Below are 12938 nucleotides of genomic sequence, written 5' to 3'. Positions count from 1 at the left end.
CAGAGCCCCCGTTTAGCCACTGTGGTGGTCACAGACGCCATGAGAGGAGGGGCCAATCGGAATTGGCCCTCCCCCCACAGCACTGTCCACGACAGAGTTGCCCGTCCGGCACCGCATCCACCTCCAACACGGTCTCCACCACCTCCTCCACCTCCGTCACCACCTCCTCATCCACCTCTTCCACCTCATCTTCATTGTAAATGCTGTGGGTTTATTCTCCAACACGCCGGTGTGCTGAAGGTAGCAACTAATTGGCGCGTTTTGTTTACGTGACAAACCCCTTGCTAATTGGCTGTGTCGGGTGGTGGCGGGTTTAACGCCTACGTGTTAAACTGACACGTCTATATTTATGCGATCTAACGCATAATGACCTTTGTCATAGATGTGATCCTCTCTTGCCATCATTCATTCTGCTCTGGCTGTCACCCCGCGTGTATGAGGTGCACGGGGAGCGGTAGCGATCATATGAACCGGTCCTGGGCCTCCCCTAGGTCGACTTAGCCTCAAATGAGTTCTGGGTGCGATGTGTAAACATCGCCACTGGGGAGACAAAGGCGGCCGGTCGTGGTGCTGGCCACCCACCACTGTCGTTGTGCAATGCCGGCCTTCATAGGTGCTCGCTAACAGCACTTTCCCTAAACGTCTGGTAAGGCTCATCATCGCGAGTATACTCATCATCATCATCACTTACATTCTCGCCGCCATCAATCACGAATATCCTCATCACCGCCACCACCACCACCATCATAACGAATATATCCTCACCGACACCATAATTTATCCTCACCATCATCACTAACATCCTAACCACCATCACCACTGATTTCTTCACCACCGGTAACATCCTCACCACCGTTACCATCATCACGAATACCATCATCATCACTCACATCCTCACCACCACCGGTTCCGGTTTGAAGAAATATCACCACTGATGTAACATTGTTTACACCACTTACATTATTTACACCACTGGTGGTACACTACTGGTGCACCACGAGTGGTTTACACCAGTTTACATCACACTGGTGGAAACAATGTCCCAACAAGTCTTCCAAGAATTGACAACTATCACTTTTTATTTCACCTGGTGAGGCCCACTGACCTATGTACCTCTTTTTCAGACGCGACCTGGTCATCGCGAATGATAGATCGACGAAGTGGCTTATCACGTGGGCATTTATAGCAGACAAATACTCTAAACGCACTTTTCTAAGTGTCAAGGGGAAAATCCACGCAACCACGGGGAGAGAAAGAGACACACAAACTCTAAATATACAGCAGCAGGCATCGTCAGGGTCGCGATGGAACCCACGACCTGCTGTATACCGAGCGAGGTAGTTAACATCTCCTAGCCACCGTGGTGATGATGATGATGAGAGAGAGACACGCAAACTCCAAATATACAGCAGGCATCGTCAGGGTCGGGATCGGGCCCATGACCTCCTGTTTACCCGGCGAGGTAGTTAACATCTCCTAGCTACAAGGAGGGCCTTGAACCCTCAACTGGAGGCGGGGGGGGGGGTCAGCCCCCTACCCCTCTCCACCCTCCCCCCGACACTCTGCGGGGTGAGCCACGCACACGTGGGGTACAGGTGAGCAGCGCTTCTCACCTGCGCCAGGTGAGGAGCGCTGAGTTTTGCCGGTCTACGGGCAGCCACGCGGAATTCATTTGTTTACAATCGCGCGCTCGGAGACGGCGCGTGTGTGTGCGTTGGGGGGTGACGGTGTGTTGGTGCGTGTGTGGGTGTTGGTGTGTGTGTGGGTGTTGGTGTGTATGTTGGTGTGTATGTTGGTGTGTACATGTGTGCAAGTGTTGGTGTGTATATGCGTGATGGTGTGTGTTGGTGTTTGTGTGAATGTTGGGGTGTGTGTGCGAGTATTTGTGTGTTTGTGAGTGTGTTTGTGAGTGTGTGTTTGTGTGTGTGTTGGTGTGTGTTTGTGAGTGTGTGTTTGTGAGTGTGTTTGTGAGTGTGTGTTTGTGAGTGTGTGTTTGTGAGTGTGTGCGTGTGTGTTTGTGAGTGTGTGTTGGTGTGTGTGTGTGTGTGAGTGTGTGTGTTTGTGTGTGTTTGTGAGTGTGTCTGTTTGTGAGTGTGTTGGTGTGTGTGTTTGTGAGTGTGTGTGTTTGTGAGTGTGTGTTTGTGAGTGTGTGTTTGTGAGTGTGTGTGTTGGTGTGTGTGTTTGTGAGTGTGTGTTTGTGTGTGTTTGTGAGTGTGTGTTTGTGAGTGTGTGTTTGTGAGTGTGTGTGTGTTTGTGAGTGTGTGTTTGTGAGTGTGTGTTGGTGTGTGTGTTTGTGAGTGTGTGTTTGTGAGTGTGTGTTTGTGAGTGTGCGTGTTGGTGTGTGTGTTTGTGAGTGTGTGTTTGTGAGAGTGTGTTTGTGAGTGTGTGTGTGAGTGTGTGTTTGTGAGTGTGTGTTTGTGAGTGTGTTTGTGTGTGTGTTTGTGAGTGTGTGTTTGTGAGTGTTGGTGTGTGTGTTTGTGAGTGTGTGTGTGTTGGTGTGTGTGTTTGTGTGTGTGTTTGTGAGTGTGTGTGTTGGTGTGTGTGTGTTTGTGTGTTTGTGAGTGTGTGTTGGTGTGAGTGTTTGTGAGTGTGTGTGTTTGTGAGTGTGTGTGTGTTTGTGAGTGTGTGTTTGTGAGTGTGTGTGTTTGTGAGTGTGTGTGTGTTTGTGAGTGTGTGTTTGTGAGTGTGTGTTTGTGTGTGAGTACGATGGCGGAGTGCACCTATCCTGGCACAAGCGCCGTGTTGACGGCGCTGCACTGCGCAATGAACCCCGGTCATTAGAGTTCGATTCCCGACCACGGCTAACATCAGTGGCGAGTGGGTCTCGCCTAGGTCAACCCAGCCTTAAATAGGTACCTGCTCAGGTGTATTTAAATACACTCGCGGAGACGAATGCGGCCACGCGTGGCGCTGGACAAACCAACCCCTCGTGTTCCACTCCAGCCTTAATAGGTGCTCGCTAACAGTCCGTGCAGGCACTTATGGGGCTTCTTTGCGTTCGTATGCGAGTCTGTGTGTTGGGTGAATGGTAGAGCGCTCTCCTTGGCAGCTGATATTCGAACGCGACTCGTGATTCGTTTAGGTCGACTCAGCCACAAATGCACCACCGTGTCGTAGGCACGCTGCGCAGCCATCGGTGTCGTGGACAAGCGGACACGGCCACGATGAACCTCTCGTGGGATTCGACGTTGGAGGAGAGACACCTCCACACAATCCCCGGTGTTGAACCCAGCGACCTCCTCGACAGCGATGGCTCAGCGGCTCTCTGCCAGGGCCATTGTGAACCCACGACCACCATCGCGTAAGGATTGACACAGTGCGGCCTGCAAACGATGGTTGGCTGTGGGTCCGTCACGACACATTATGAACGAACCCCCAGAGAGCAGAGTGAGACGGAGACACCGGGAACCGAGGGCTAGGAATCCAGAACCTCGGCGGTCCCCGGACTCAGACTCACCGAAACGCGCCCATTGTTGAACCTCTGTTCAAGTGAGACGTCCCGTAACAAACCCCAAGATTTTTTTTTTTACTCAAGGCAAGGGATCTGTGCAGGAGTTTAGGCGCATTGTCTCCGACGCGGCCATTACGAGAGCCAGCCAGCGTTGTGTTATTTAAGAAAGAGAGAGAGACAGACAAAAAAACCCAGCGCACACACACACACACGGCGGTGAGACCGCTTTCGCTGGAATGTTCCAAATTACAGGGTTCGATTCGCAGAGACGAGAGTGTGGTGTGGGTGGGTCCACCGTGTGTCTCTCGCACCTGTAAACCTGCGCTAGCATTTCCCCCACATATCCCCCACACATCCCACACTCTCTGTGAGTGGTCGTGTGCGTGCGTTTTAATTCACGATCCCGGCGATCCCGAAGTTCGTGTCCCGATCACGGCCACCAACACACGAGTGACCATTGCCCGAAGCCACAGTTTCGGCGCCTACCCCTAGGTCGACTCAGCCTCAAAACGAGGACCCGGTGCGGTGGGTAAACATCGGCACGTTAGGGAGACAAAGGCGGCCGGGCGTGGTGCTGGCTGCCCACCCCCTCGTCTGCCACAGTGGCGGCTTTGATAGGTGCTGCTCGCTAACAGCACTTGCCCCAGCAGTCTGTTAAGGCTACACGGGAAACCTTTGCCTTTGTTGTGTACTGTATGTGTACTGTATGTGTGTGTGTAGGAGGAAGGGATTGAGACGGTGGAGGCGGAGAGGAGTGATAGGAGGGACAGAGCAAGGTCCGGGTGTGATGAGGATGTGCACTGGTGATGACGATGATGTGCACTGGTGATGATGATGTGCACTGGTGATGATGATGTGCACTGGTGATGATGATGTGCACTAATGATGATGATGATGTGCACTGGTGATGATGATGTGCACTAATGATGATGATGTGCACTGGTGATGATGATGTGCACTAATGATGATGATGTGCACTGGTTATGATTATGTTCATAGTTCATAGTTCATTTATTTTCGTATAGCCCTGTGAGCCATTCGGCTCTTGAATCGGGTGCAACCGCAACAAACAAAAAACATGAACAAGAAAACATCTTAGAGTGATTATGTGACTGTGCAAACAGAAATTACAGGAAAAAAATATCAAAATATTTCTGAAATAGCACCGTACACCAACGCTGTGTGCAAAAATCCCAGTGGGATGCAAGTCAAACAACAACAACAACAACCACAAGACAACTTAGATTAAGGCCATCAGTCTAACTCCGTACTACAATAAACAAAAACATGGCCAAAACAAAAAACTTTTCGAAATCACCAAAATAAAAGCCATGAATGCAATGTAACAGTGATCATAGGGACTGTGACCGAATTTTTTACAATAAACTACATAATTAAATTATAACACCAAAATCTAGAGCCATATTTTAGGCCACTGAATAGCAGGTTGTACAACTCCTCTAGAGCAGTTTTGAGTGAAGATCTCATAGGTAGTGATTCAAGTTGCAGTTTATTGGCAATAGCATTCCAGACCCTGGGGGCATCAATAGCAAAGGCCCTTCCTCCAATTTTTGTACGGCAATAGGGAATGTGAAGCTGGTAAATGAGCGAAGACCTGAGGTCAAATTTGTTCTTTGAAACAGAGAGGAGATCCAGTAGGTAGTCTGCGGAATTTTTTGTAAGTACATCGTGAATAAATAAGATCTGGTGCACAAGCCGTCGAACATTAAGAGATGTTAAGTTTGACCCAATGTAGAGATCACAGTGGTGAGTCCTATATGGGCAGTTCAATGCAAATCTTAAGGCCGAGTGATAGATGGAATCAAGCTTCTTCAGTACAGTACTTGGGGCTGATTTATACACGATGTCACAGTAGTCAAGTAGAGGCAGTATGGTAGCTTTTATCAATTCCAAACGGAACATTGGGGGGAAGCAGGGCTTGTGTCGATACAAAAAAACAATTTTTATTTTTGTCTTTTTACCAATATAATCAATGTGATCTTCAAAACTAAGTTTTGAATCCAGGATGACCCCAAGATACTTATAGATATTGACTTGCTCTATTTGATAATTATTCAAGGAATGTAATTGGGGAAAAATAACTTCCTGCTTTAGTCCCGGAGAGAAGCATAGCACCTTGGTTTTGGAGGTATTCAGGACTAGTTTAAGAGAAACTAGCTGATGTTGTAGTTTGTTGAAATCACCCTGGAGCTTAGCAATCACGTGCAATCATGTGAACTGGTGATGACGATGTGCACTGGTGATGATGATGTGCACTGATGATGATGTGCACTGATAACGATGTTCACTGGTGATGATGATGATGATGTGCACTGATGATGATGATGATGTGCACTGGTGATGACGATGTGCACTGGTGATGATGTGCACTGATGATGATGATGTGCACTGGTGATGACGATGTGCACTGGTGATGATGATGTGCACTGGTGATGACGATGTGCACTGGTGATGATGATGTGCACAGATGATGATGTACACTGGTGATGATGTGCACTGGTGATGATGATGTGCACTGGTGATGATGATGTGCACTGGTGATGATGATGTGCACTGGTGATGATGATGATGTGCACTGGTGATGATGATGTGCACTGGTGATGACGATGTGCACTGGTGATGATGTGCACTGGTGATGATGATGATGTGCACTGGTGATGATGATGATGTGCACTGATGATGACGATGTGCACTGGTGATGATGACGATGTGCACTGATGATGACGATGTGCACTGGTGATGACGATGATGTGCACTGGTGATGATGATGATGTGCACTGATGATGACGATGTGCACTGGTGATGATGATGTGCACTGGTGATGACGATGTGCACTGGTGATGCTGATGTGCACTGGTGATGACGATGTGCACTGGTGATGATGATGTGCACTGGTGATGATGATGTGCACTAGTGATGATAATGATGTGCATTGATGATGATGTGCACTGGTGATGATGATGTGCACTGGTGATGATGTGCACTGGTGATGATGATGTGTACTGGTGATGATGATGTGCACTGGTGATGATGATGTGCACTGGTGATGATGTGCACTGGTGATGATGATGTGTACTGGTGATGATGATGTGCACTGGTGATGATGATGTGCACTGGTGATGATATGCACTGGTGATGATGATGTGCACTGGTGATGATGATGTGCACTGGTGATGATGATGTGTACTGGTGATGACGATGTGCACTGGTGATGATGATGATGTGCACTGATGATGATGATGATGTGCACTGACGATGATGATGTGCACTGATGATGATGTGCACTGGTGATGATGTGCACTGGTGATGATATGCACTGGTGATGATGATGTGCACTGAAGAGCCTGAAACGAGGGGCTGGCTCATCGCCAGGTGTCGGGGTGAGGAGGAAGAGGCGGTGGATGAGGAGGCCGTTGAGGAGGTGGTGGAGGTGGATGAGGAGGTGGATGAGGACGAGGTTGAGGAGGAGGCTGTGTAATGCGACTCGCGCTGTGTTCAGAACCGCGGTTGACCCCCGCCCCTCCCACTGAGTTTTCCGAACAGCGGCGGGGGGCGGGGGGAACTTTCACGGTAAGGTGGGGGGGGGGGGGGTCGAGGGGGGGCTACATGCGCTCTCTCCCTCGCGCGCGCGCTCTCCCTCTCGCTCTCCCACGCGCTCTCCCACGCGCGCGCTCTCCCTCTCGCTCTCCCACGCGCTCTCGCGCGCGCGCTCCTTCACGCGCTCCCCGCCTCTCGCGCCGTCCGTCTCGTGTGAGAGAAATAGAGCGAAGGGGAGCGGTGGCGCAGTGGTCAGCGCACTGCCGCTACGAACCCGGCTAAGAAGAGCCGTCCCGAGGGTACAGCGAATCGGGGTGGCCGCCCCAGGCCCCGCGCTTTGGTGGGGGGGGGGGGGGGGGCACCGCGTGCGTTGACGAGACGGTGTCAGATGCAGTACTCCCGGATGAGTTTGAAGGCGTCAGGGGGGGATTTGACCCCCGGGTCCCCCCTCCCCCCCTCCCTCCCCTATGGACGACCCTGCCGGCGACGGACCCGAGTTCGATTCCTGCTCACGACCAATAATAATAACAGTGACAGCGAATATCTGAACCCGGTACCCCGTGTCTCCCCCAAGCTCGACTCAGCCTTAAATCAATACCTGGTACGATGTGTAAACATCGCCACTTGGGGGAGACAAAGGCGGTCGGGCGTAGCACTCGCCCCAACAGCCTGTCAAGGCAACAGGAGGAATCTTTATCTTTGCGAGTATGACTCGCGTGCGATTATCGACAATAAACCCATCACGTGCCCTGTAAACATATGTACGTTCCGATCTTATTGTTCGATTTGACTCACGATAATTGTATGCGCATGTAAAGGCAGAAAGCTGTGAAACTGAACACTACCCGAAGGATGTGTGTGTTAATGCGTGGACACTGTACTTTGATTTTAGGCTATGGGTGTCTCACGCTAATGTCCACGTGGACAGGAATCGAAGCCTATGGAGGCCAGCACGTCACACGAGGGGGTGGGTGGCCAGCACCACGCCAAGGCCCCCTTTGTCTCCCCCAGTGGCGATGTTCTTACACACCGCACAAGGTACTCATTTGAGGCTGAGTCGACCTAGGAGAAGCCCAGGACCGGGTCAGATAATCGTCACCACTGGTGTTGGCCGTGAGTGGGAATCGAACTCCGGTCACCGGGTTCGTAGCGCGGCCCGCTAACCGCTCCACTACCGCTCCCCACACACTCGCTTTCACACACGCACATGTGCACGCGAACACACACACACAAACACTCACCCCCCCAGCGCCAGGCTCACTCATTACATCTCTCTCAGCTGAACAAATTAGTTCCGCGGTTCAATTTGCAAATGCGAGTTTAAGTGAATGCAAAAATAAAAACCCTATTTTCATCGAAGCTGGTTCGTAAGTGCGGGTGTCCGTAAGTCGAGGACTGACTACGCTAAACACGTGCACACGCGCGCGTACACGGCCCTGCTCTGAGCACACGCGGCACAGGTGTGAGCGGGAGGCGCGCTAATTCAAGAGCGACTCTAAAATAAGCCCTCGCCCCCGCTTCTGTCGTTTATTCACCCCGGCTCGTATGCATGGGGCCGGGTTCAGAGTGCGTGGGTGAGTCGATGGGCGCATGGGTGAGTGGGTGAGTTTGTGGGTGGATGAGAGTGTGGGTGAGTGGGTCAGTCGGAGGGTAGATGAGTGAATGGGCGGGTGGGTGAGTCGGTGGATGGATGAGTGAGTGTGTGAGTCGGTGGGTGGATGAGTGAGTGAGTGGGTGAGTCGGTGGGTGGATGAGTGAGTCGAGAGGTCACGGCCAACACCAGTGACAATTATCTGAACCGGTCCTGGGCCTCCCTTAGGTCGACTCAGCCCTTAATGAGTAACTGGAGCGGCGTGTAAACATCGCCACTAGGGAGACAAAGGCGGCCGGGCGTGGTGTTTGACACCCATCCCTTCGTGTGCCGTGCCGGCCTTCACAGGTGCTCGCTGACAGCACTTGCCCCAAAAGTCTGTTCAGGCTCTACGGGGGATCTTTGTATTTGGGTGAGTGGGTGGGTGAACGTGTGGGTACCTTAGTTGGAGGTTAGATGAGTGGACGGGTAGGTGAGTGCGAGTTTGGGTGAGTGGATGGGTAGATGAGTGGTAGACGGGGTGAGTAAGTGGGTGAGTGAATTGGAGAGTGGGTTACAAGATGAGTGGAAGGGTGTGCTGTTGGTTGAGTGGGTGAATTGGCGAGCGGATGGGTAGATGAGGGGCGGGTATATAGATGAGTGAGTGGATAAGTGGATTAGTGGTTGAGCGTTCGGTGGTTGAGTGAGTGGATGGGTGAGTTAGTGGGTCAGTGGGTTTAAGTAGGTCTGTGGGTAGGTGGATTAGTGGACGGGCAAGTTGATAATAGCTTGAGATTGTCGGTAAGTTGGTGGGTGAACGGGCAAGTGGTTGAGTGCGTGGCTAAGTGAGTGGGTGAGTGAGCGTATTGGGTGGGTGGGTGAGTGAGAAGCAGGGAGTGCGAGTGGTTGGGTGGGTGGATAGGTCGGAGTGTCGCTGAGTGAGGGCTTGGAAGCTTCGGTGAGTGAGTGAATCGATGGGTGCATGAGTCCGTAGGTGGATGCATGGGTGAGTGATTGTATGGGTGGCTGAACGGGTGGATGGGAGGGTGGGTGGGTGGATGGGTGCGAGGGTGGGTGGATGGATAGGTGGATGGGTGCAAGGGTGGGTGGGTGCAAGGGTGGGTGGGTGGATGGGTGCGTGGGTGGATGGGTGGATAGGTGCGAGGGTGGGTGGATGGGTGCGAGGGTGGATGGGTGGATGGGTGCAAGGGTGGGTGGGTGGATGGGTGCAAGGGTTGGTGGGTGGGTGGATGGGTGCGAGGGTGAGTGGGTGGATGGGTGCGAGGGTGGGTGGGTGGATGGGTGCGAGGGTGGGTGGGTGGATGGGTGCAAGGGTTGGTGGGTGGGTGGATGGGTGCGAGGGTGGGTGGGTGGATGGGTGCGAGGGTGGGTGGGTGGATGGGTGCGAGGGTGGGTGGGTGGATGGGTGCGAGGGTGGGTGGGTGGATGAGTGCGAGGGTGGGTGGGTGGATGGGTGCGAGGGTGGATGGGTGGATGTGTGCAAGGGTGGATGGGTGGATGGGTGCAAGGGTTGGTGGGTGGGTGGATGGGTGCAAGGGTGGGTGGGTGGATGGGTGCGAGGGTGGGTGGGTGGATGGGTGCAAGGGTTGGTGGGTGGTAGGATGGGTGCAAGGGTGGGTGGGTGGATGGGTGCCAGGGTGGGTGGGTGGATGGGTGGGTGGGTGGGTGGATGGGTGGGTGGGTGGATGGGTGCAAGGGTTGGTTGGTGGGTGGATGGGTGGGAGGGTGGATGGGTGTGAGGATGGGTTCGTGGGTGAGCAGGTGGATGCGTGAGTCAGCGAGTGGGTGACCGGGTGATACTCTTCAGCGGGTGGGTGGATGATTGTGTGGGCGGGACTGATGCGAGTGCGAGTTAGTGGGTGGGTAGTTGGCGTTGCAGGAACGAGGTGGGGGGGGGGGTGGAGAAGTGACGGCCGAGTGGATGGTTGGCTGGCTGGTTGGTCGGTAGGTGATGTATATTCACAGTATGGTAATGCGAGCGTGGTGGTGGTGGTGGTGGGGGGTGGAGTATTGGGGTGGGGTTGGCCTCACGCTCGCTTCCTCGTGCACTCGTCCGCAGCGGTGCACGCACGCAGACACGGCGCAAATTCTCTCTCCCTAGCCCTCGTTGCTCACCGAGCCCTGCAGAACTCGCTCGCTCGCGCACTCATAACCTCTCACCCCCCCTCCTCCTCATCCTTACACCGCGCGCCGCTGTTTGGTTAGATTTAATGAAATATGCCGATGGTCCGGATTGCCAGCTAGTAGCGCTGACACATTAGGAGCAGCAGCAGCAAAATCAGCTGCAGAGCAGGAGGAGAAGCCACCGGTTGCTGTGCGCCATGCAGCGAAGTGTTGGAAGGCGAGGAGGAGCAGGAGGAGGTGGAAGAGGAGGCGGCGGAGGAGGAGGAAGGACGAATTGGGGTTTGCAGTCTGTCTGAGCGTCTCCCGTGTGTGCTCCCCTCTGTGACTCACTCCTCGTCCCATCGTGCTCGGCTTCACACGTATAAAAGCCATCGTCGGCAAGATCAACAACATCATCATCAAAATAATCATTAGCAGCGGCAGCAAACGTGCTCCCTTTACCCGTTGGCGTTCTCGGCATCTGAGCAAGACACGTGGATTGTGGTTTTTGTGGAACGAACTTTTGCCGAGGCTGACTTTTGAGTTTGGAGTCGAGGCGAAGATGGGATTTCGAGCGGGGCTCGTGTGGCTGCTGTGCTCCCAGTGTTTGGTGCGCGCCGAGCAGGTGAGCTTGTTGTTGTTGTTGATTGTTGTTGTTTATTGTTGTTGATCTTGTTGTCTTCAGGTGTTCTTTTAACTGATCGGTTTGGATTGAAACGCTGAGCATTGTACGATTTTGCGAGGGCAATAAGCGCACGGAATTGCGTGGCCAACAACACCACGTACTCCGGGCCGCCTTTGTCTTCCCCACACCGACAACACGTGTGTTAATTTGAGGCGGAGTCGACCGAGCGAGCTGCCTGCCCACCCGGAGGCGCAGGTTAAGTTATGATAATGCCCGTGGCGCAGTGCGTGAACCACTGCACAAGAACACCAGCGCCCAGATACAAAAACAGAGCTCACCCACATGTCCTTGGCAGACACTCAGCGAGCAACTATGAAGGGCACCGTGGCACACGAATAGGGGGCGGTTGGCCGGCACCACGCCCGGCCGCCTTTGTCTCCAAAGTGGCGATGTTCACTGCACACCGCTACCAGGTACTCACTTTGAGGCCGAGTCGGCCTTGGGAGAGGCCCAGGAACCAGGTTCAGAAAATCGTTGCCGGTGGATGGCCGTGAGCGGGGATTTTGAACGCGCAAGTTTTATAGCCACGGGGGCTTGTTTCACGCGTTGCTGCCTATACCGTGATGCGGCGGTTTCGCGTCGTTTCATTTCGCTTTGCCGTGTCATCATTCACCACCGACATTGGCGGGCCAATTGAGCTCGACGCTGCCACGCGTCCTGGAGCGAACGCGTGCCGACACGCTAGCAGTGGATCGGCATCGCCCTTCAGCTGCCAGCTGTGGTTTGAGTGAGAGGGCCCGTGACCGAAGCGTCAATTGCGAGGGCTTTTATTTATTACACATACAAAACATGTGTGTGTGTGTGTGATATATATGTAGCGGTAGTGGAGCGGTTAGCGCTACGCTGCGCTACGAACCCGGCGATCCGAGTTCGATTCCCGCTCACGGCCAACACCCAGTGACGATTATCTGAACCGGTCCTGGGCCTCCCCTCGGTCGACTCAGCTTCAAACGAGTACCTGGTGCGGTGTGTGGTAAACATCGCCACTGGGGAGACAAAGGCGGTCGGGCGTGGTGCTGGCCACCCACCCCCTCGTGCCGTACCGGCCTTCATAGTTGCTCGCTAAAATCACTTGCCCCCTACAGTCTGTTAAGGCTACACGGGGGATCTTTGTCTTTGTTATATATGTAAGGCAGTGTTGATGTTGATGACGAAAGTGCCGAGGTTGCATAAAATGCGCCTCAAGGATCGTCGAAATCCAGGCGCGTGACAGAGCGAGCGTGTGTGTTGTGGAGGAGCGGTGGTGTAGTGGTTAGCGCTACGAACCCGGCGACCCCGGGTTTGATTCTCGCCAGCACCGGTGACGATTATCTGAACCGGTCCTGGGCCTCCTCTAGGTCGACTCGGCCTCAAACGAGTACCTGGTGCGGTGTGTAAAAATATCGCCACTGGGGGAGACAAAGGCGGCCGGGCGTGGCGCTGGCCACCCCACCTCCTCGTGTGCCGTTCCGGCCTTAATAGGTGCTCGCTAACAGCACTTGCCCCAATAGTATGTTAAGGCTACACGGGGGATCTTTGTCTTTGTGTTGTGGAGAGCGGTGGCGCAGTGG

General features: G+C 53.4%; 1 protein-coding gene across 1 annotated transcript in view; it reads left to right on the top strand.

Annotated features, from left to right (window-relative positions):
• Positions 1 to 10627: 10627 nt before the first annotated feature.
• PDGFA (platelet derived growth factor subunit A) overlaps positions 10628 to 12938 on the top strand; it is a 34292-nt gene continuing 31981 nt past the window's right edge. The window contains exon 1 of the mRNA XM_032978736.2: positions 10628 to 11328. Coding sequence (XP_032834627.1) covers positions 11266 to 11328 — 63 coding nt within the window. The 5' untranslated portion in view covers positions 10628 to 11265. The remainder of the gene's footprint in view (positions 11329 to 12938) is intronic.

Source organism: Petromyzon marinus, chromosome 3, assembly GCF_048934315.1.
Source record: "Petromyzon marinus isolate PM22_M1 ecotype Great Lakes invasive population chromosome 3, UKy_Petmar_22M1.pri1.0, whole genome shotgun sequence".
Taxonomy (NCBI): Eukaryota; Metazoa; Chordata; class Hyperoartia; order Petromyzontiformes; family Petromyzontidae; genus Petromyzon; species Petromyzon marinus.
This window is presented reverse-complemented; position numbering and strand designations above follow the sequence as displayed.